At 34.7% G+C, this 23821-nt stretch overlaps 1 protein-coding gene across 2 annotated transcripts in view; it reads left to right on the plus strand.

The window, feature by feature from the left end:
• The window catches only part of VPS37A (VPS37A subunit of ESCRT-I), a 45183-nt gene extending 22904 nt beyond the window's left edge, over positions 1 to 22279 (plus strand). The window contains exons 4-12 of one of the 2 annotated variants that reach the window (XM_027598941.2): positions 818 to 918; positions 7989 to 8214; positions 9741 to 9811; positions 12436 to 12563; positions 12662 to 12702; positions 12780 to 12848; positions 16422 to 16565; positions 17531 to 17611; positions 19138 to 22279. In XM_027598941.2, coding sequence (XP_027454742.1) covers positions 818 to 918; positions 7989 to 8214; positions 9741 to 9811; positions 12436 to 12563; positions 12662 to 12702; positions 12780 to 12848; positions 16422 to 16565; positions 17531 to 17611 — 861 coding nt within the window. In that variant the 3' untranslated portion in view covers positions 19138 to 22279. Of the gene's footprint in view, positions 1 to 817; positions 919 to 7988; positions 8215 to 9740; positions 9812 to 12435; positions 12564 to 12643; positions 12703 to 12779; positions 12849 to 16421; positions 16566 to 17530; positions 17612 to 19137 lie in introns of both variants that reach the window. The other variant, XM_027598940.2, reaches the window with a different exon arrangement.
• The last annotated feature ends 1542 nt before the right edge of the window (positions 22280 to 23821 follow it).

Here is a 23821-nt window from a genome sequence, read left to right on the forward strand (position 1 = left end):
ATAATTCATTTCACAGTATTATTAACAGGTGTATTACTTTACTACTACATATTTTAGAAATCTAAAATGCATTTGAAATCTCATTTGGAATAAGTAATTTTCCCAAAAAAAGGTCACTATATCTAATAGATAATACTGATTTGAAGGTTATTTGTTTTTCTGTGATGAGGACCTGTTGATGTTGGAACTTTGGTTCACAGTATATTTTCCATAGTTGTTAGGAGGGGATAAAATTCAAATATGCCTTAAAGTTCTTAGGATATATAAATGATTGATTACTATGAAGGGTGAAGCACTATAACTTAAATGTACTCTTAGTATTTACCTTTGAACCTTCAAATTATTATTATTTTTTTAGATTTATTTATTTATTTGACAGAGGAAGAGAGAGAGAGAGGGAGAGTGAGAGCAGAAACACAAGCAGGGGGAGTGGGAGAGGGAGAAGCAGGTCCCCCGCCGAGCAGGGAGCCCAATGTGGGGTTTGATCCCAGGACCCTGGGATCATGACCTGAGCAGAAGGCAGATGCCTAATGACTGAGCCACCAAGGCGCCCCTCAAATTATTTTTTAAAATGTGGAAATATTTTAAGCTCCATTATTGGTTAAATAGATTCTTAACTGATTTATGGTATTGAGTCTATAGAAAAATATTTTAAGTTGGAGATTGCTAATCTGGTCATTTGACACAGTATCCTTTGTTTTTCATTTAATTCTTGATGTACAGAAGTAGATTTAAGATTAAGTTTTACAGTGACATTATCCTAGTAAGACTTATTCTGAAAGTGATATTGATCATCTTGTATTACTCTTACTTTTAGTTTACAATGCACTCAGATCTTGGAAAAATTATTCAGAGTCTGTTGGATGAGTTTTGGAAGAATCCTCCAGTTTTAGCTCCTTCTTCAACGGCATTTCCATAGTAAGTATATTTATACCCCAAAAAATGTATAAATTTATTTTTACTTCCTTTTATCAAAGTAATCATAATAGAATTTAAATATTCAAATGATGTTAAAAGGCAGTTCTCTTCATTCCACGTTCCTACCTTCATACAGATACACTCATACTTTTCAGAGGCAACTGTGTTTTCTTCTTTTAGTTGCTTTTCCAATATTTACCTTCATCTTTCTAAGTAATTTAAACATAATATATACATAGTCTTGGTTCTTTAATTTTAGGTATTATATTTCAACCTCCTGTTATGATTGATGAGGAGTTTAGTTATTGTTTTCTTTCATAAATGTTCCTTTCCCCTCATTCTCTCAGTGATTGATATCATGATCTTTACTTAAATTCATTTTTGGTATTTTCATTACTTCAATTCTGTAAATATTCCCCATTGCTGAATCGAGGATTTTGTCATGATTACATTTCCTTTACGGTATAATTTTTTGCTTTTTCTGGAGTTAATAATTATTTCCATTTTTCCATTGGTTGTTTTATTGTTTTAATTTTCCACATCTTTTAGCAGCTCTGAAAAATACCTTTCAGATTATTTTTTCACATCATCTGACCTTGACAACATGTATTTTCCTTGTGAATCTGCAGTTTGGTTAGGGACTACTGGAGATAACTTGTTTTTGTTCCACTTTTTGCATTAGCATCTAAGTCGAAGTACTTTTCTACTCAGAATTTTGAGAGTGTTGCTATATTGTCTATATGGCTTCTATTGCAAAGTGTCCAATGCCATTTTGATTTCTGATCCTTTGTAAATTTTAGAAAAAATTTTTGGTCTTCTGAAATTTAATGATGATGCAGCTTCTTGTTGGTCTTTTTATTTCATTTTCTCAGAATACTTCTTGGCTTTAGATCCTAGTCCTCCTACTTAATTTCCAAGAAGTTGGTCTTGCTCAGGAGTCAGGCAGCATTTTGAACACTGCCTGGAAATCTGCTTAGCTAGATTATCCAGGTCATTAGGTGCATCAGCCCCAGCCCTCATCTTTCCTCTCTTGTCTCTTTGTATTGGAGTTATAAGCCTCCTAATATCCTTTATCTAAAAACTGTATATCCTATTTTTCTGTCAGGGCAGGGTTAGATATAAGTTCATTCACCTTATTTGAAAATAAAAGCCAGTAAGTTTACTTATTCCCATTTCAAATAAGTTCTGTGATAAAGTGCAGGTTTTTAGAATGCAGGTTTGATGCATTCCTTAGATTATTTAATAGGTTGTATCTGCTACTGAGGTCAAAATAAAAATTGATTCACAATAAAGACTTATAATACAGATACTCTCTCATGTTGGTCATATTGTTTCCAAATAACTTGTTATATTTATGTCACTGACATACCTTTAGATAAAAGTTTTAATTTTTTAACATAAAGATGAGCCATTTTTTTAAATAAATAAGCCAAACTAGGAAACTTATTTTAACTTAATTTTTTCAATGATCATACATTTATTTGAATCAAAATTCAAAAAATATAGAGGGGTATGGAGTAAAAAGTCTTCCTTCCACTGTCTTCTCCCTTACAATGTAGTTTTTCTTCTTGCTTGTATCTAGAGTTTTTCGTGTGGGTGAATATGCATAGAATTTCCAAGATGTTTTATGACTTACAAAGAAATGCGTACATGTAGTATTTTATTCCCTTCTTTTTTACACAAACGGTAACATACCTTTTTTTCTTCACTAAATGGTATAATTTGGATAGTTTTCCATTTTGGTACATAAAGCCTTTCCTTATTCTTCTTTCTGACCGTAAAGTACTTGTTTTATAGATGTAGTCTAATTTATTTAACAGGACTCATGCTGATGGATATTTTTGTTGTTTCCACTCTTTCCTAAAAGGCCCACCTTTCTTTACCCTCAGCGCTGCAGCAAATAACCTTAAAAATAATATTCTAGGGCGCCTGGGTGGCTCAGTTGGTTAAGCGACTGCCTTCGGCTCAGGTCATGATCCTGGAGTCCCAGGTTCGAGTCCCGCATCGGGCTCCCTGCTCGGCAGGGAGTCTGCTTCTCCCTCTGACCCTCTTCCCTCTCGTGCTCTCTCTCATTCTCTCTCTCTCAAATAAATAAATAAAATCTTAAAAAAAATAATATTCTAGCCAAATGTGAATATATTTCTTAGATGCATTCTCATAGTGGCATGCACATTTGTAATTTTGACAAATACTGCAAAATTGCCCTATGGAGTAAGTTGCACCAATTTCTACCACTATACACAAGGCTTACTTTCCCATATTCTTTGCCAATACAGTTTATTATTGGAATGGATCTTTGCCAATTTATAAGTAGAACATGATATGTTAGTATAATTTTAGTTGTATTTATCTTACTAACAATGAAGCTGAGTATCTTTGGATCTTTGGATCTTTGGAGTTGTTTTTCTTTATTTTTCTGTAACCTGAGTCTTCTATCCTGTTTTTCATTTTGCTATTGAGTTGTTAGTCTTTTTATCAATTTGTAGGAAATTTTTATGTATTAGAAAAATTACCCTGTGTCTGTGATATGAGTTTTAAATGTTTTCCCCAGTTTGTTATTTGTCTTATTTATAATGGGCTCTGTCGTGCTCGCTTCGGCAGCACATATACTATAATGGGCTTTGTCATACACGTTTTTGTTTTTGTTCTTCCTTAATGTCAAGCAATTAATCATTTTCTCTTATGACTTTGGAATTTGGGATCACAGAAAGTCCTTTCCCACCCCAAGGTAATTATTTCCCAATGATTTCTTCTAGTTCTTGTAAGATTTAGTTTGAAGCATTTAAATCTTTGATGATTTTGGTTTTTATCATGTTATGAATATAATGATCTGTCTCCAATTCATTTTTTTCCAGCTGTCCCAACGCTGTTTATTGACTGATCTTTTTTTCCATTTATTTCACATCTGTCTTATATCCTTATTCCCTTATGTGTTCTGGGCTTTTTCTGGATTTTATACTCAGTTCCATTGATCCGCATATCCATTTACCACTATCTGCTCTAAAAATAGTTGCCTTTTCTTTTTTTTTTAATTATAAAGGTTTTATCATTTGTTTTACCAAATGGCACAGTTATTCTGTTCTTAACCCTCCTTCAGATACTTTTCTTTCTATAATTTTCCAGACGAACTTTAGTTTCAAAATCCATAAAATTGTTTTCCAACATAATTTCAACTCATGTAAATTTATGTTATTAAATGAAATAATAATACTCCAGTTTAAAAATTGTTCAAGCTTTATATATTTTAGAAGATATTTCAGTACTCTGATATGTGTTTTCCACACCACCAAGTAATTCTCCAGTTCTCAGCAGACAGTGACCGGGTTTCCTATAGGTATAATTCAATTCTGATGCTCTCTACCTGAAGGTAGTGACAGATCCCACAAGTTAAAGGCTCAGCCTCAGAAGACTGCTCCACTTTAAACACCAGTCAAATCCACAGGTTGTTCACCTGCTTCTGACCAACTGACTATAAAATCAGAGGTTCCCATGATGCCCCCCCTCAGGTTCCATTAATGTGTTGGAGCTGCTCACAGAACTCAGAGAAATATTTACTTCTGTTTACCAGTTTATTATAAATTGGCATTATGAAGGATACAGATGAAGAGCCATGTGAAGCGATGCACAGGGCAAGGACTGGAAGAGCCCTGAATGCAGGCGCTTCTGTCCCCATGGGCCAGGGTGCACCACCCTCCCACCATGTGGATGCATTCACCAACAAGGAAGTTCGTTAGACCTCATTGTTCAAGAGTTTTCACAGAACTTAGTTTGCAGCCCCTCATTCCCTGAGGTTGGTGGGTGCAGCTGATAGTTCCAGACCTTCGTCGGTGTGTCTTTCTAGTGACTACCCCATCCTGAGACTACATAGGAGCCCAGACAGAGTCACCATTAATTTTTTTGAATTACTGTTTTCAGTTTTTTGGACAAATCCCCAGAAGTGGAATTGCTGGATCATATGGTAATTCTATTTTTGATTTTTTTGAGGACCTCCATACTATTTTCCATAGTGGCTGCATCAATTTACATTCCCACCAAGAGTACACAAGGGTTTCCTGTTCTCCACATCCTCCACAACACTTATTTCTTGTCTTCTTAGTAATAGCTATTCTAACAGGTGTCAGGTGATATTTCATTGTGGTTTTGATCTGCGTTTTCATGATGATTCGTGATATTGAACATCTTTTTATGTATCTCTTGACCATCTGTATGTTATCTTGTAAAAAATATTTATTAATATCCCCTGCCCGTTTTTTAACTGGATTGTGTTTCGCTATTGTAGGATTTCTTTACATAGTTTGGATACTAACTCCTGATTATCAGATATATTATTTGCAAATATCTTCTCCCATTTAGTAAGGTGCCTTTTTGTTTTGTTGATAGTTTACTTTGCTGTGCAGAAGTTTTTTAGTTTGATAGAGTCCCACTGTTTATTTGCTTTTGTTGCCTTTGCTATTGGTATCAGATGCAAAAAAGCATCACCAAGACCAATTTCAAGCATCTTACTTCCTGTGTTTTCTTCTAGGAGTTTAATGGTTTCTGGTCTTAAATTTAAGTCTTTAATCTACTTTGAATTAATTTTTGTGTATGATGTAAAGAAATGGTAATTTCATTCTTTTGCATGTGGCCATCCTTTTTCCCCAGTACTGTTTATTGAAGAGCCTATCCTTTCCCCATTGTATATTCTTGGCTACAATATGTGCATAGGTTTATTTCTGGGTTCTGTATTCAGTTCCATCAATCTATTTGTATATAGTTTTATGCCAATAACATTCTGTTTTCACTACTATAACATTGTAATATACTTTCAAATCAGGGAGCATTTTTTTTTCCTTTTTGCTGCTCTGATTGGGTGAGTTTCTCTGCCCTATCTTTGAGTACACCGCTCATTTCTTCTGCTTCATTTAGTCTGCTTTTGAAATCTTCTAGTGTATTTTTTTTTTAACCTCTGTGACTTCTGTTTGGTACTTTCTTATATTTTTTATCTCTTTGTTGAAGTTCTTACTGTGTTTATCCATTCTTCCCCCAAGTTCATTGAGTGTATAATACTTTGAACTCTTATCAGGTAAATTACTTATTTCCATTTTATTACGTTTTCCCCCCCTGAGGTTTTTGTTTGTTTGGAAAGTATTTCTCTTCTTCTTCATTTTCCTTGACTATGTTCGTTTCTATGAATAAGATAAAACAGCCACCTCTCCCAGTCTTGAGGACTAGACTAGGAGATGAACCTTATCATTCAGTCCTGCTCTACCTCTTGATTGTCTCTAAAATTGTGTATTGTCCAAGGAGCCTATTATATTTTTAATAGCTCCCAGTATTTGAGGGTACACCAGAACCTGAGAAGAGTTCAGCCAGCACCTGGAGTCAGGCTGATTAGAAGCCAAACCTTCAGCCAGACCCTCAGGTAGCAGCTTTTAAAGTATGCAAATATATATCGTCTGTGGGGCTGCAAGTGTAAGCCGTGCTGGCCACCAGAGATCTGGGGGTCTGGTCCTTGGGTAGAATTGCAAAATTGGAGCCCCAGATGATTGTATAAGCTTCTTTCTGGGAGATACTTGTGAGCTGGAGTGAGACTGAAGGAGTGTGCAGAGATGGCATCCACCAACCTACGTTTCCTGGGAGTGCCTCTGTAGGCCTCTGGTTGTATGCGAAACCAGAAGCCTTTTCATCAAGCCAAAGCTTTCAGACATGTTTATTAGACTCTTTCACAGGAAGACCAGGGGTGTGTTCAATCTGCTGTCTGTGCAGCGCCCTGGGGGTGGTAGCCTGCCAACAGCTGCCTCTCTCATTGTTTTACAGTTGCATGGGACCCAGGAATGCAAGCCCTCAGCCTCCAGAGCTATGCAATCAGTTGGTGTCTTGTGGATGGCAGCCACCAAAACTGGGGCAGCAGACATAAAAACCAAGCACCATATGTGCAAGAGAGCTTCCTTCCAAGAGATATTGGTGCTCTGGAGTGTGACAGAGGGAGAACATGAAGAGAGCACCTACCACCCTTTGTCCCTAGAGCATATCCCAGGGGGTCCCTGGATGGGGGTTAAATTAGGTACCTGTCCCTCAAGCTGACACTTTTAAGATTAGGAAATGAGACTCTTACACCTAAAATCTGGGTGCCTCTCAATCGACTGCTTCTGTGCTGGGTCCTGGGGTAGGTCCTTTGGTTTCCAAAGCTAGATGTTTTGGGGGTGTTCTTTTGAGATGCAGGGCTTAAAAGATGGACTGCTCAGTGTGGGGTTCAAACTCTTGCTCTTCAGGAAGAAGCTTCAGGTTTTGCGTTTTCTCCTGATTATAGGTCTCTGTGTTGAGGTTTGGGTTTACAGTGAGATTGTGTGTCAGGCTTTCCTACTTGCTTCAGTATTGATTTTTCATATTTGCTTGATTTGTAGGAGTTGTACAACTAAGTTTTAGGGCTTTTTCTTGAGGACATTGTTCCATATTCCTCCAGATTTAGTGTGTTCATGGAGGAGGTGATTTCAAGGTCTTGATTGTCATCTTGAACCAGGACCCAGATATTTTTACATTGCTCTCTGATTCAATCCCAAGTACATGCTGCTGTACCACTTTTTCTAATCTATATCCTTATTTTTTATATGTATTTTTTTTATATTTTAACATTTTTAGCAGTTCTTCTATACATTTGAGTATTTTTCTTTAAAATCTTTTAGAAAAGCAGTCCTGACTTTCACTTATATTTTTCCAGATAAAGTGAGAGCTACTATTTAAACAACCTGTCTTGAATACATTTTCTGGATTAAATGTTCTCCATTCTCTTTATGAAGACAGTGATTGATGCAAATGGAATGCTCAAAACTCCAAAAGAGCCTGTGTATTCACTTCCCCTCTGACTAGTTGAATTATATGTTTCCTAAAACATTTTCTTTTTTCATGGAAACCACACTTCTATTTGGGGGGAGTGGGGTCATTATCAATTTGTAGAATATTTAATTCAATTATATGATTATAATAACAAGATTCTGTCTCTGTGTCATGACCATTGTTATTTAAAACCATTTGGGAATAATTTTATAGGTTTACCCCTAAAGTCTAATGTTTTTTTCTGTCTTTTTCTTTAGCCTATACAGTAATCCAGGTGGGATGCCTCCTTATGCATCTCAGGGTTTCCCATTTCTTCCTCCATATCCCCCGCAAGAAGCTAACAGGACTATCACTTCTTTGTCTGTTGCTGACACTATCTCTTCTTCAACAACAAGTTACACACCAGCCAAACCCGCTGCTCCTTCTTTCGGTATCCTTTCAAATCTGCCGTTACCTGTTCCTACAACAGACACTTCAGCACCGGTGGGTATCTTCAGCTTTCTGTATTTTTCTATCCTTGAAAACTCATCCAATTGACAAATACTTATTATCTGCCTTCTTGTGCCAGCCACTAAGTAAGGCACAAAAGATAAAAAGATTAAATCACATTTTCAACTCAAGTAACAAACTCAGCGGAGACCAGCAAATTATCAAATAATTGCAAGTAAGAAACTTCCAGTGGAGTAGAAGAGAGAGTCTAGAGTTCATGGTGAAGACAGTTGAGGAAATGGTCAGTGCTCGCAGGAACTGAGGTAGACCAAAAGGGATGCTTTTATAAAAAATGTGTCTCTGCTTTTTCACCACTTTATCCTTAGTGCCTCAGACCACACCTGATACATATAGTAGGTGCTCACTTAAAATAAGGCAGATAAATTAATTTATTTGTTTATGTTTAAGGCCAGATTTTGATAGATGGTAATGAATTTGTCAAGACGAAAAGGGTTATATAAAGCTTTCCATAAAGAGGCAGTAGTATTGACAAGGTTGCAGAGACATAAACCAAATCGCATTTTTTATGAAACTGCCTTTAATAGATCTCTCTGACTGTCATATAGGAAATAGGCAAAGGCACAAAAAGTGATCACATAAGAGAAGTAGGTATCAGGTTGTGGAGGATCTGCTCTCTACCATGCCAAGGGCTTCAAGTGTCTCATTGGTTTTAAAAAAATGTGTATGTTCTTAAATAAACTGGTAACTTATTGCCATGTGGGATGTTACTGAGAGACTAATACTTTATGAATAAAACATAAAATGATTTTAAAACCTCCATTTTAACCCTGAGTATCACCCACAGTAATACTCAAATATTATAAACCTTATTATATCCAACTTTACTAATTTTAGTGTTTGTAATAATTTAGATTAGGCCCAAGTGGAGTTTGTTTTTCCAGTACCTTTCATCATTTTATTAAGGAATATTACGAACAAATATTGTGAATATCATGAACAATATTAATTACAATTAGTAGGATAAACAAAATTACAAGAGACGTTTTCAAGGATCCTCTGTTTTAAAAAAGTCATTTATAAAACAATGGATTACCTATTCCTTATCTACCCTACTGTCATATCAAACTTAGTTATGTAACTGTTCAGACTTTTGCAACTTACTACATTTTTTTTATATTCAGTATCTTTTATTTGAGACAAATGTATTCATATATATCAATGAAATCCACAGATAATTCTCTACATTAGTCACAGATACACTTAAGCATTTTATTTAATAGTTATATACTTGCCCAAGAAAGAGGTTAACACAGGTACTAACATGATCCTCACCTCCCCCCCCAAAAAAAACAAAAAAAATTTAATCCTCTATGTATAAAGTACACTGAAAAAAATAAGAGTAAAGAAAGAAGGGGAGAATAAAGACAATGTAAAATACAAAGATGAAAGTGATAATGAAACGTTATGGGATGTAGTATATTAAAAATTACATTTATAATCAAATAGGAGCAGTCAAAAAGATGGCTAAAACTTAATTACCATTTCATACTTCTCTTTAGATAAGCCAAGATGGTTTTGGTTACAAGATGCCAGATATCCCTGATACATTTCCAGAACTCTCAGAACTAAGGTAAAAAACTTGGAGAGTAATGTCAGTATTCATTATGTCTTTGACAATGATAAATACAAACCAGATCATCATTTTCATACCCATATTAAAGAAAAAGGTTTTTTAAATCCTCACTATTTCTATACTGTGGCTATCTTAGTGGGAAAGTTATACAAATCAGTTTTATGTGTTGTAGTTTGTTTTTACTGAGTGACTTAGTGTGTACCTAGGGATTTTTCTAGATCCTGGAAATGATATAATAGTTACCAGGATAACAATGTCATTCTCTCTTGAGGCTTACATTATTGTGAAAATTATTTCTCAGTACATCATCCCTGGTGATTTCAAATATTTTTTGGCTTATTTTAGACTTTTTCATTTTTCCTTTTGTAGGTAGAACTTTGTACATAGAGGAACACATTAATGTTCTCATAAAGAAAAATCACAGTGTTTTTACAGAGCCAAATTGTATTCAAACTGATGACACATAAGTTTGTATTATTAAAGTATTCTGTTTTTCGTAGAACACTGCTTCTCTAAGTTGCTTCATGAAAAAATTGTTTTATGGCCACTCAGCTTTGGGAAGCATTGCATCCTTTATACCCTATTGAAGGTTTATAATACTCATAAGGCTGTTTTTACTAAGATTTCTGAGTGTAATTAAAAAAAGTTTTTTTGTAATTCTTACTGTCTCTGGGATATATCCCACCGGGGATATACAGCCAAATACTTATGAGAAATCCTACAGTAAAAAAAAAAAAAAAAAAAGTTTACCTTAATTGACCCAGTGTTTTATAATCATTTTTAGGAAGTAGTGATTCATTATTTTCTAATAATAGTCAATGAAGGTTTACAATATATCACATACATGTTATGCTTGCAGCAACCCCAGAAAGTAGGTACTATTATTGTTCAGTGTTATAAAGGATTCTTTTTTTTCTTTCCTTCTTTAAAAAAAAATTATTATGAAAATGTCACGTTATACTATTACACTTTATATTATGCACACTATGTTATTACCCATTTACTGAGGAAAATGGTTGTCTTGGAGAATTTTCTATATCCTGTTTTTGCCGGATTGCATCCTTGTAGTACCATTGAAGATGTTCTTCTCTTTCCTGTATTTCTTTCTCTTGGTGGCCAGATCTAGTTTTAATTAGAGTTAGGTTCAGTTTTATCGAATCATTGAACTGCACACTGTAAACCTACACAATGTTGTGTGTTATATGTCAATTATATCTCAGTGCTAAAAAAAATAGGCTCAATTCTTTGGTCAAGAATACTTACATTGTAATTAGTGCATACTTCTTATTACATCACATAAGGCAGCAGTGATGTCTGGTTGCCCTATTTTTAGTGACATTAAGATTGAAACAGATGAAACCCCTGAAATCATTGGCTATCCATTATTTCATTAAGGATTGCAAATGTGATTATCACTGCCGGAATTAGCCAAAATTCTGTGAAAAGAACTTTTTGTATCAACTATTTAGTTTTATTGAAATACACTTCATATAGGAATGGAAAGATAAATCCTTGTTTTTTGGTTTTTGTTTTTCAGTTTTCAGAATAATGAGTTGATGCACAAACAAGCTCCAAAGTTTTTGATGGGCAAGGTTTTCTGTGTTTATTTTTGTAGTTGTTTCTGTGTTAAGAACTTACAAATTTTTAAAAAATACATTTGATGTGTTTCAGTCTATTGCAGTCATTATTCTTCTTGATGCTTAAACAGTTCTATCTTGAGTCCCTAGCAAACTCTTCACATTGGCTTCTATAGCCTTTCTGACAAAACAAAGATGCCATCATGAAATTTCTTTTCCCTGGCCTGAAGTCATTTCTCTGAAAGGCACTTGTTCTTTTTCAAAATTACAATATCAATATTATTGCTGTGATTATTGAATTCAAGATAAGCGTTTGTTTTTGTTTTTTATACTTCTTTTGTGTTTTGGTTCTGTCGCACCTGACATGTACAGCCAAATACTGTTTTTTAAAGTCTGAATAATACTTCTCTGGAGGATATATAACTTAGAAAAAAAACAGTGCTCATTTATTTCCATTTACTCTGAATTTTAGAAATTGCTTTTTTAAAAATTTTTTTAAACATATGATGCTTTTGTATGGATCAGTAGTCAAAACTAATAGATAGATATGTTCAATAAGGTTTAGCTTCCATTTCTATCCCACCCATCCAGTTTCCTCTTTCACCCTGTGGATATTGATTTTTGGTTTTGGTTTAGCCCTCCATGATTGCTTTTTCTTAAATATTTTATGACTATCTGTACACACACACATCCATATATTTACCTTTTATTGTGACAGCCACACACGTTAGCTAAATAGACACAGAGGTTAACATTGTTGTGATTGTTCATGAACCCTAGTCTTAATAATCCTACCATGATTGGATGCTACTTTCAGACCACTTTATGTTCTACTGTAGTTGATGTTTTATTTGCTTTTAAGGTTATAATTTGCCTTCTTATGTATGTGTGTGTGTGTGTGTGTGTGTATATAGATATAGATACATAAATGATAGTTCAAAAATTATTTAGAGCCATAGCAACTGAATAAAATGGAAAAACTGAATATCATTATGGAGAAAAACTAGTGACTGATATTCATTAACTTTTCTGTTGTGTTTCTAGTGTGTCACAGCTTACAGATATGAATGAACAAGAGGAGATATTGCTAGAACAGTTTCTGACTTTGCCCCAACTAAAACAGATTATTACTGACAAGGATGACTTAGTAAAAAGTATTGAAGACCTAGCAAGTATGTCTTTCCTTACTTCTTAAATTTTCTAAGAAAAATATGATGTTTATCTAGAAATAAACCAGAAATTTATCTTACAGGAAAAAATCTCCTTTTAGAGCCCAGCTTGGAAGCCAAAAGGCAAACTATTTTAGATAAGGTGAGTTAGTTATCATTTTGAAGAAATCCATACAATTTAAAAATACAATAAAATAACATTTTTATTTTATCTATTAGTATGAATTGCTTACACAGCTGAAATCTACTTTTGAAAAGAAGATGCAAAGGCAACATGAACTTAGTGAGGTAAGATGTTTAGCTCTTTACCATAAGAATTTTTATTTATTTATTTTTTGTTTTTTTATTTTTTAAAGATTTTATTTATTTATTTGACAGAGAGAGACACAGTGAGAGAAGGAACACAAGCAGGGGGAGTGGGAGAGGAAGAAGCAGGCTTCCTGCTGAGCAGGGAGCCCGATGTGGGGCTCGATCTCAGGACCCTGGGATCATGACCTGAGCCAAAGGCAGACGCTTAATGACTGAGCCACCCAGGCGCCTCTACCATAAGATTTTTTAATCTGAATATGTGTGAGCCACATTCTTACTTTGATTATTATCAGAAAGCAGTTATTAGGTGTCTGTCTTTATAAGGCTTGATACCTTTAAGTGAGATGAACAGCTCTCAGTTATAGGGCATTATATATTATTTGTGCTCCTGCAAGGGCATATTTGGTTCCAAAGCAGAAAAATACAAAACACCCCGTAAATAACTTAACTAGGAACATTATTATAAATGCCAGTTTACCTCCTCTAATAAAATCTAACAAAAAACTTGAACTGTAGTCTCACTTGTAAACTTATGTACAACTATCTCAAATGAAAACTTAGGAAATTGAAAAATATATGAAAATTATAAAGTTTAATTCACCACAAATAATAGATTTTATGCTAGAAATCCAGCTAATTAAAAATAAAAACCACTTTGTAAAATTCAGCCCATATTTCTGTAAAATCTTTAAAAATGAAAAGGAATAGGAGACATAATCTTTGTATGTCATATCGATAACCAGCATCATAATTAACAACATCCTCTTTCCTTTAAAGTCAGCAATTCTGGAAGGTAAAGCCAATGTAATAAAACAAAAAACTAAAACAACAGGAAAAAGAATGATGGCAAAGGAAAATATAAATTTATAATGGATTTCAGATAATTTAATCATCCTTTAGAATTAAAGACAAAAAATAATAGCTAACATTGAATAATGATTATGCATCTTACACTGCACTATGCTATTTTCATATATTGCCCATTATTTCCACAAAATTCTAGGAGGTAGGCAATGTTACTATTTTTTATAGTATAGATAAGCAGTCTGAGGCACAGGGTTATTGACTAACTTCCCTGAAGTCATATAAACAGAAAGTATCAGAGTCAGGAATCAAATATAGCAGTCCTTCCTCACTCTTAGCCAGAAGAAAGTCTGAGAAAAGCAACTGAAACACTCTTAGCTGTACGTTAGAGTTCAGTAGATGCTGAATAAGCTTTTCACAATAGTCACATCATTCTTTATAAACTCTTAGTAAGTTAAGAATAAAAGTTAATTCCTTAAAAAAAAAAATTCCTTAACTTGAGATAATATTAGAAACCAACAGCAAGCATCACAATTGCCAAATATTTCCAGGATCCCCTTAATATTAGGAATAAGGCAGTGATGCCAGTGATAGACAAAGGAAAGAAAAAGAAACTCAAAAAGAGAAATATGAATGTCCAGTAGTCATACTGGTATAACAGTTACTCTGTCTTCTGTGCCATTTGTATAAGAATTGCTTAAAATGATTTTTGAAACACTTAAAAAATATAACCTTGATTCCAACGCTTGTCTCTACGTGTGTTCACTCAAAATCTTTGGGAATGATGAGTCAGTCTTCTGTGTGAGTATGTAAGTACTTGTAAGTACGTAAGTACTGTGTAAGTACATACATACTGTGTAAGTATGTAAATCACTTCACTGGACTGTTGGTGCCATCAGTGCAGAAACTTGCCATATTTTATTCCTCCATATACCCAGTACCTGGTCCAGTCCTTGGCACATAGTAGATACTCAGTAAATATTCAATGAATAAATAATGGAAGCATTTGAACAGATAGTCAGCCTTTCAGTAATAATAATTATAATCAAAATCTGCCTCATCCTTGTGAGCCAACCTAAAAAGTTAAATGACCAGGGTTGGCAAGGGTGATGAGAAAATGGTTCATTCCTGTTCATTCCGATGTGTGAGTTGCCACCTCACACCCACTAGCATGACTGTTATTAAAAATAGCCTGGGTGGCTCAGTCGGTTGGGGGTCCTGACTCTTAATCTCAGCTCAGGTCTTGCTCTCAGGGTCGTTAGTTCAAGTCCCACGTTGGGCCCCACGCTGGGCATGGAGCCTACTTAAAAGAAATAAAAAAATAAAAATCGTCTTATTTCTTATATTTAGGTCTTCAGTCCATTTTGAGTTAATTTTTAGTTACTTATTTTTTGAGTGAATTTTTATATATGAGATAAGATAAAGGTTCAACTTCATCCTGCATGTGAGTATCCAGTTTTCCCTGCACCATTTGCCAAAGACTATCTTTTGGTCTTAACACACTTTTTGAAAATATTTGACTATGTTTGTGAGCTATATTTCTAGGCTTGGTCTTTCATTCATCTACATGTCTGTTCTTATGCCAGTACAATGTTGTTTTGATTGCTGTAACATTGTAGTAAATTTTGAAATCAGGAAGTATGCAACTTTGTTCTTCCTTTTTAAGATTGTTGTGGCTGTTTGGGGTCACTTGAGATTCCATATGAATTTTAGAATGGGTTTTTCTTTTTCTGCAAAAAACTGTCATGGAGATTTTGATAAGAATAGCATTGACTCTGTAGATCACTTTGGATAGTATTGTCTTTTTTTTTTTAAGATTTTATTTATTTATTTGAGAGAGAGAGCATGAGAAGGTGGGGCAAAGAGAGAGAGAGGATAAAGGGGGAAGCAGACTCCCTGATGAGCCGGGAGCCCAATGGCGGGGCTCAATCCCAGGACCCCAGGATCACGACCTGAGCCGAAGGCAGCCGCTTAACCAACTGAGCCACCCAAGCACCCTTGGGTAGTATGGTCTTCTTAACAATATTAAGTCTTCCAATCCGTGCACACTATGGAAATAATAAATGGAAAGATGTCTTTCCATTTATGTCTTTTTCAGTTTCTTTCAGCAGTGTTTGTACAGGTCTCTTGCCTGTTTGGTCAAATTTAATCCCATCACTTTTGCCATATTCTGTTCATTAGAAGGGAGTCACTGTGTCCAGCCCACACTCAGGAGATGGGGAATAATAGAGGTCCTCTTAGAGGGTGCCTACCACAATGACCTAATTCCTAAATCCCCAGGAGAAGACACTGATTGGCTCAGTTTCCCTCATTCAGTGGTTTGCCGCCAATGGATTGCGTTATTTTGTGTTTGGTATCTATCCCTATATCCAAAAGCTGAGGATCTGGGTGGTAGCAGTTTTCCTCAAGAAGGAGGCTGTGAGGGCGCCTGGGTGGCTCAGTCGTTAAGCATCTGCCTTTGGCTCAGGTCATGATCCCAGGGTCCTGGGATCGGGCCCTGCATTGGGCTCCCTGCTCCGCAGGAAGCCTGCTTCTCCCTCTCCCACTCCCCCTGCTTGTGTTCCCTCTCTCGCTGTGTCTTTCTCTCTGTCAAATAAATAAATAAAATCTTTTAAAAAAAAAAAAAAGAAGGCGGCTGTGTAAGGGATATAATGAATTGCTCTTCCCTACCCATATCTCATTTCCTTTGCCTCTAAGAAGTTTTTCTGAGCAGTGTAAACTAAATTAGTACTTGATTTTCTTTTTCAGAGCTGTAGTGCGAGTGCCCTACAGGCAAGATTGAAAGTAGCTGCACATGAAGCTGAGGAAGAATCTGATAATATTGCTGAAGATTTCTTAGAGGGAAAAACTGAAATAGATGATTTTCTAAGTAGCTTCATGGAAAAGAGAACAGTATGTAAAACTCTTCAGTTGAGGACAAGTGACAGTGTTATATCAAATTACTTAAGTGTATTCATGAGTAAAAAATACTTTAGCATGTTACTGAGCTGGAGTTTTGAGTGCCATGAGAAGAAACTGAAGAGCCTCTCTTCTTTAAGAATGATAGCAATATTTTACTATGATTTTGTACTAAAGCTAGTAAATCAGCTTAAGTCTGATCTTAATAGTTACAGGAGTGTACAACTTCTTATGTTCAACAAGTTATTTAAAAAGGGAATAATCTATAAATAGTTATTTTAAAATTTGTAAATATTATTGGGAACATTCTGCGACAGTTTCTGTTCTGTTTTTCCAAAATTTAAGAAAGTCTCCTTAACCGTATCTTGCCCTTCGATAGAGTTCTAAATATTTACCTGATTTCTCTGAAACATCACATTTGAAAATTAACCTTTTGTTAGTAAACTTTGTAAAATGTGTACTATGTGTATGCATATCCTGTTAAGGAAAGTGGGCAGATTTTATTATCCCCCTTTTCCATAAGAGAACATTGAAGTTTAGGGACGTTAAAGATTATGGGTATAGCATTAGTAAGGCATTGATTTCTGGTTCATTCTTTTGTGGTACTATATAGCTGTACCTTGAAGTTTTTATTTATTAAGCTTCCCGGTTAACAACCGTAGGGTTTTGTTTTTATATTTTTAAAACACAGATGCTTGAAATTCCACCATCAGAGAATTGATATAAAGGGTCAAGGTTTATTTTAACATTCTGGAAGTTCACAGGCAAAGGTTATCTTCCAAATGCAATTCAGTGTTTGTGGGGGTGGGGATTCTTAAATTCTGAGCTACCTTAAACATTCAAAAGTTAAAAATGTCAACAGGTTAAGGGATTCTTACTTCGAATTCTGTCCTAATGGTAAGAAGGAGTAGCTAAATCATTGGAGAAGTGACTGGTATTTTAAATCATTTATCTTCTAGATCTGCCACTGTAGAAGAGCCAAGGAAGAGAAACTTCAACAAGCAATAGCAATGCACAGCCAATTTCATGCCCCACTATAGGTAAATTGTCTTCCAGAAAGTTTGAGGCAGAAGGCTATTGCATGACTATTCTTTAATTTAAGTCTTCTTACCAGTGCCTGTTTAGTCAGCTTTAAGCATAATTCTGTCATAGCTTCTGTGTTAGATGACATAGAAAATGCTTTGTAGTATACATTAAGCATAATTTTATATACATTAGCATTTAACCAGTGGAAATCTTTTGGATAGTTTGTCACTATGATGTTGGCTTAAATGAAATGTTTATTTCAGTGTTGGATAGCTACTTGTGTAGAATCGTAAGCTATAATTCGTTCCTGTCTCTTAGCTGGTATATGGTGTTTACCATTTCACTTAGTTGACATATTTCTCACGAGTCTCCTTTGTCATTTCTTCCCTTAAAATGAACTTCCTATCTGTTGCTTTTCCATCTCACACCAGGATTATTCCAGTAATTGTCTTGCCAGTCACCTGAATGTAGTTTTTCTCCTTCTGCACAGCACTGACAGAACGGTCTTCCTCTGCTGCAGAACTTATGATGAGATCTTAGCAGTGGCAGGATCACTGTTAAATTTTTCTCTGGTTTTAAGCCTTCTGTAATCTGGAGTGTATCTGGGAACACCCACTTCAGTTTTCCATTCTCCCCTTAAGTTCTCCATTTCATGTTCTTTCTGCTATCACTGTATCTTTGGTCACGCTCTTACTGATCTCAAGACACTTCCTTTTCCTCTCCATCTATGTAGTTTTAGGAGTGATTTGGTTGTGAAGACTAGTTCCCATCCCAACAAATTTAAGTAAAAGCTTCTATTATTGAACAACGCAGAAATACTTTATAGAGCCAAAATGCACAAAGGACAACTCAGTCGCTGAGAGTGAAAACACGACAGGAAGCCATAATAACTTCTCACACCCTTGCTAAGGCTGCTTGTTTCTCTTTTCTGTGTCTCTGTTCTTTCCTGCCTCTCTCTGTCTTGTGCTTCCTGACTTGCCACTCTTCAGAGCGCCTTTCTTCGCTCCCCTCACACATGCTCCCCCATTGCTGCCCACAGGCCTTATCACATTAGGACAGTTCACGTAGCCCGTGGAGACTAAACAAGGGTTTTCACTGCCAATCCCCAGGAAAGAGACTGGCCCAACAGCCTGGAGATCAGTGTCATGTGGCTCTGTGCTCATTCAAGTGGGCTGAAGGAGGGGACTCTGAGGAGGGAGCATCTATAGGGAAGGAAGTGGCAGGAATTTTTCATCTCTACCTCAGACTCATCTGCCCCTTCCCTTAATCTAGTTGTACATAACATTGAATTGTTTTCTTGTTTTACAAATCATACTGTCAGTTCCCCTTGGGTAAGGGCTGATTTTTAATATCAAGGTTTAGGAAGAAAGTAGGCACTGAGTAATTATTTATACGAACATGATAGAATTCTTTCCCTACCTCTTTTCCCTCATAGTCAAGTTATCTTCTTATAGGTAGATCTTAATTGGAAGAGAATGTGAAGAGATGACAATTTATCACCTTAAGTTAAATCTTAGGGTTTTTTATGTTTTCTTTTCAGATTTTCCTGAAAACATAAACTGCCAAGACAGAAATGACACAAGACTAAGCACATTTTTATGTATGATTTGCAAATTGGCATTTCATCACAGTGGCTGAATTCACAGATATCCTGTATAGATCATATACAGAACTGAGACTGATTTTGTACAGATTAGAATGATTGCTGTAGCCTTCGCTTTGAGAAATTTTTCTGCACGATTTGCACTATAAATGTTTATTTATTGTTGATCGGTCCTATCATATTTAAGTTCCACTGCTGTTCCTCTGTTCAGTTATTTTAGTACCTATGCATGTAATTTTAGCTAGTATCAATATTTTATAAAATTGCTTCATTTAAATTTGTATTTTTAATTTGAAACTGCCTCATTTCTTTATCAAAAATGGTTTGTTTAGATATTTTTCCTCTCAACCTTTTTGAAAAATTATTATTTTCAACTGTAGAAAGCCTTATTTCTCCTTCTTTCCAGATGATGAAACTTTCAAAAAACATTTGTTTTTAAATATTCATAGTGTCAGGAAATACCAAACCTACTAATGTGCCATCTCAAGAAAGTAACTTTTAATACACAATAAATCAAGAGAATACATCAGCTGCTCATATATTGTTTAATTTTTAAAATTAAGGATACATTTAAGAAGCAATACAGTTAAATAATTATTTTACCTAATAGAAAAAAATTGCCTTCCGCTTCATCTAGTCCAACATATACTTTCATACTAATTTTTTTATATAATTATCTGATAGGTTTGTGATTGGATAATGATATACTTCCTAAATTCCTAATGTTAACAATCTTTTTGTTAATAAATAGTAAATCTAGACACAGAAGTCAATGAATTCTTTTGACCTTTACTGTGAGTTAGCTTTTCATAAGAGAACAGCTTTAGTAATAAATTAATATTTAACTTTTGGGCTGTGTAGTTTTTAATTAATTATCTTGAATTTGCTCTTTAAATTGTACTATGTTCAGCAGTTTGCTTCTATACCATGTTATAGAATGAACACATTTTAATGGGTAGCTATAAAAGCTAATAAAGGAGAAAATCTGTAACTATATGTATCTGAGGCTTGGTAAGGTGGTATCTAAATCACAAAACAAGTTAATCCATATTTTTGTTTAAATTTCCATCCCAATATGTATTGTTATTCCAGATGCCAGCATATCGTACTACAGTTTTTTTTTTCTTTTTCTTTCTGTACATGTCCTTGGCAATAGAACTTTAGGAAAAACAAAATTATTTTCTTAGAATTGAAAAATAATACTTAATCTGTCTTTGTGGAAGAGCAAGTATTCGTATGGACTATAAATATATAATTGGAATAAAGATACTAACTTTCATTAATTGCCTGTCTCACTGGCGCTGTGCTAATAAGGGCATGCTGTTTAATCTTCAGAATAACCACACATGATTTTTATGGATTTGTAGATGAAATAACCAAGGTAAGTGTTTTAAATTTGTGGCAGAGTCTTCTGGGTATTCAGAAACCTTTGCGTATATTGCACAGACCAGCAGAACTTCCAATTTTCCCAGCAGTCACTGCAATAGAGGACATAAGAGCCCCAGTCTTTTGCGAACAATCACGTAGCTTTCTTAGAAACTGTGTAGAACCTATAACAAGAGACCAGCAGATCACAGCCATTTTAAAAGGACATTAATTCATTTGATCTGCTAATTTTATTTAACACCTATTCAGAATAAGGCACGGTGGAAATACTATATAGTAACTCAAACATGGTTTAGGTGCTTGGGTGCTCATCTGCCTTCCCCTCCATGCAAAAACAAACAAAACCCCCAAAACAAAAAACCCACATCTTCTTACACAGTAAATTTCTTCTACATAATCACATAATTCATCTCAATGTTTTTTATTCTTTAAACCAAACTGTCCTAGTTTCATTCTATACCAGTTAACATAGCTTGCTTCCTCCTTCCAAAATTAATTTATTAGGCAACGTCCTTACAACCCAGTCATTAAAAAGAGGAATTTGATCGTGAATATCTATCTGCATTTAACCAACAGACAATTTAGTTCAGATATAGGTTGTATAAGTTGTCCAAGACAGAAAAAAGTCTGCATATTTTGGTTTATATTGCAATAGGAAAAGTAAGTGATTTTTTGGGTAATTTTATGGCTATGTTGTTTTCTTCTAAAAATTGGTCATTTGGAGAAGTCATGCCACAGGGGAAAAAAGGCCTGCCAAGGCAGAGGTTCTGATTTTACTTTAACATGTAAGAGAAGACCAGATGGAAATCAGAAAATAGAGGAAAGCTTAGGAGTTATTATTCAGAGTAGAAGTTTGTCATGGTTAGAAATTTAAACACTAATGTCTCAAATAGAAGAAAGTTGTCTAAATAAATGGGATGTACAGTAAAGACACCTGTTTCAAATTGGAAAATTTTCTAGGAATAAACAAGAGTAGGAAATTTATATTGGAATAGAGGTTGTTTGACAGGTAAGTTTGATCACAAATTACATTTGCTTAAATCGAAGGGATTTCAATGAAAATTGGAATTAATTTTTAGGGGAAGAGAGTAAACTTTTTGATCTTAAACAATAAAACCATACGCCAAGGTTTCCCTTATCCTCACCTAACTTTATTTTTAAAAAAGTTCCTTTGTTTATTGCTGAATTATGGTCAAAGTTCTTACCTACTTCAAATAATTAAATTTTCCTGAGTATCACTAAATAATAAGTCACTTGAGCTCTAAATATTACTAGTTGGGAAGTAATCTGCCTTGAGTCGGTTTTACATTAGTTTATTACCTATGCCTTAAAACAGGTGCTCTAAATAAAACACTTTCTGATTGATGTTTGATGTAAAATGAAAATGTGCTGTTAGAGATTTTAATTTTAGTCTTTTGGATTGCCCATGCTCTTTCAGGACCCTGTGAAAGCATAATAAAGTTTTAATATGCAATAAATGTAACTTTTTATCTAAATATCAGTGTCAGATTAACTTCTAGTAAGTAGTCTAAATGAACATATGTGTAAATTACAGTATCTTGTAAAATGTTTGGGGAGGCTGAGAAAAGAGTTTATGTGTCTGATGGGAAAGACATCACATTAAAGACATTTTAAAATATCAAATATTTATACTATTTGTGTTTCAAAATAAATTGCATAGTTTTGTTTCATATATTTACTGTGTCATTTTTTTTTAAAAATTTCTCTATTTTTGTAGATATAAACTGCCAAATGGAAGAAATTAAAATCTCATCCTCAGTATTAGGCAAAGAAGTTTCCAAGAGTTAGTAACTACAAGAATGGCATATAGTGAGTTGTCTTATAAAAATGCAAAATCCATTACGAGTATTATCCTAAGTATCATTAATAAGGTATTACTAATTACTAATTAATTAGGTATTACTATACAGTAAATGGCAGAAAATGAACAAATATTTCTCAGCAGAGTATGCTCAAATTTTATGTTCTAAAAGAATTATACTTGTTTTATTTACATTAACAGAGTACTGTTATATTACACGTCTCTGACATATTAGAGTTGTTCTGTTTAAATGATTAACACATCAACAATTACAGTCGGCTTTTGAACAATGTGGAGGTTAGGGGCGCTGACTTCCTGCATAGACAAAAATCCATGTACAATTTTTGACTCCTCAAAAACTTCACCACCAGTAGCCCGCTGTTGCCTAGGAGGCTTATTGATAACATAAACAGTCGACTATGCATATTATATACTGTATTCTTACAATAAGTAAGCTAGAAAAAAGAAAATGTTAAAAATCATAAGAGAAAATACATTTACACTACTGTGCTTTATTGAAAAAAAAAATCTGTATATATGTGGAGCCGTGCAGTTCAATCTGATGTTGTTCAAGGGTCAACTGAATACTGGATTATTTTATTTAAATATATTGCTATACCCCCTCCAAACCTTTCATACTAGACATTTCAGCAATGTAGCTTTCTTGTCCTTTTTCTTTTTTTCTGTTTTATTGGTACATAGTTGACATACATCACTGTGTAAGTTTAATATAGAGAACATAATGGTTTGACCTACATACATTGTGAATGATTACCACAGTAAGTCGACTGAAAAAGCATCCATCGTCTCACCATGGAAGATAAGCTAAAAAGCAAAAGTTGTTTTCCTTGTGATGAGAATTATTAGGATTAACTCTCTTAACTTGCGTGTGTATCATGAAGCAGTGTTAGCTATGCTCATGGTATGGGGCATGTTCCGCCCCTAGTACTCATTTATCTCGTCACTGGAAGGTTGTACCTTTTCACCATCTTTCTCCAGTCCCGCTCCCTACACCCCCAACTCTGGTAACTGTAAGTCGGATCTCTTTTCCTATGAGTTGTTTGTTTGTTTGTTTTAGATTCTACATATGAGATCATACAATGTTTGCTTTTCTCTGACTTATTTCACTTAGCATAATAATGCCCTCAGGATCCACTCAAGGATCCACTCAAGGGGCAGGATATCCTTGTTCTCTGTTGCTGAATAATGTTCCATTGTGTATCTACTCAGCTTCTTCATTCATCCATCAATGGACAGTTAGTTTGTTTCCCCGTCTTGGCTGTTGTAAATAATGCTGTTATGAACATGGGGGTACAGAAACCTTTTAGAGTTACATGTTTTTGTTTCTTTTGGATATGTTTCCAGAAATTGAATTGCTGGATCATGTGGCAGTTCAGTGTTTGTTTTTTTTTT

Source organism: Zalophus californianus, chromosome 2 (assembly GCF_009762305.2).
Source record: "Zalophus californianus isolate mZalCal1 chromosome 2, mZalCal1.pri.v2, whole genome shotgun sequence".
Classification (NCBI taxonomy): domain Eukaryota; kingdom Metazoa; phylum Chordata; class Mammalia; order Carnivora; family Otariidae; genus Zalophus; species Zalophus californianus.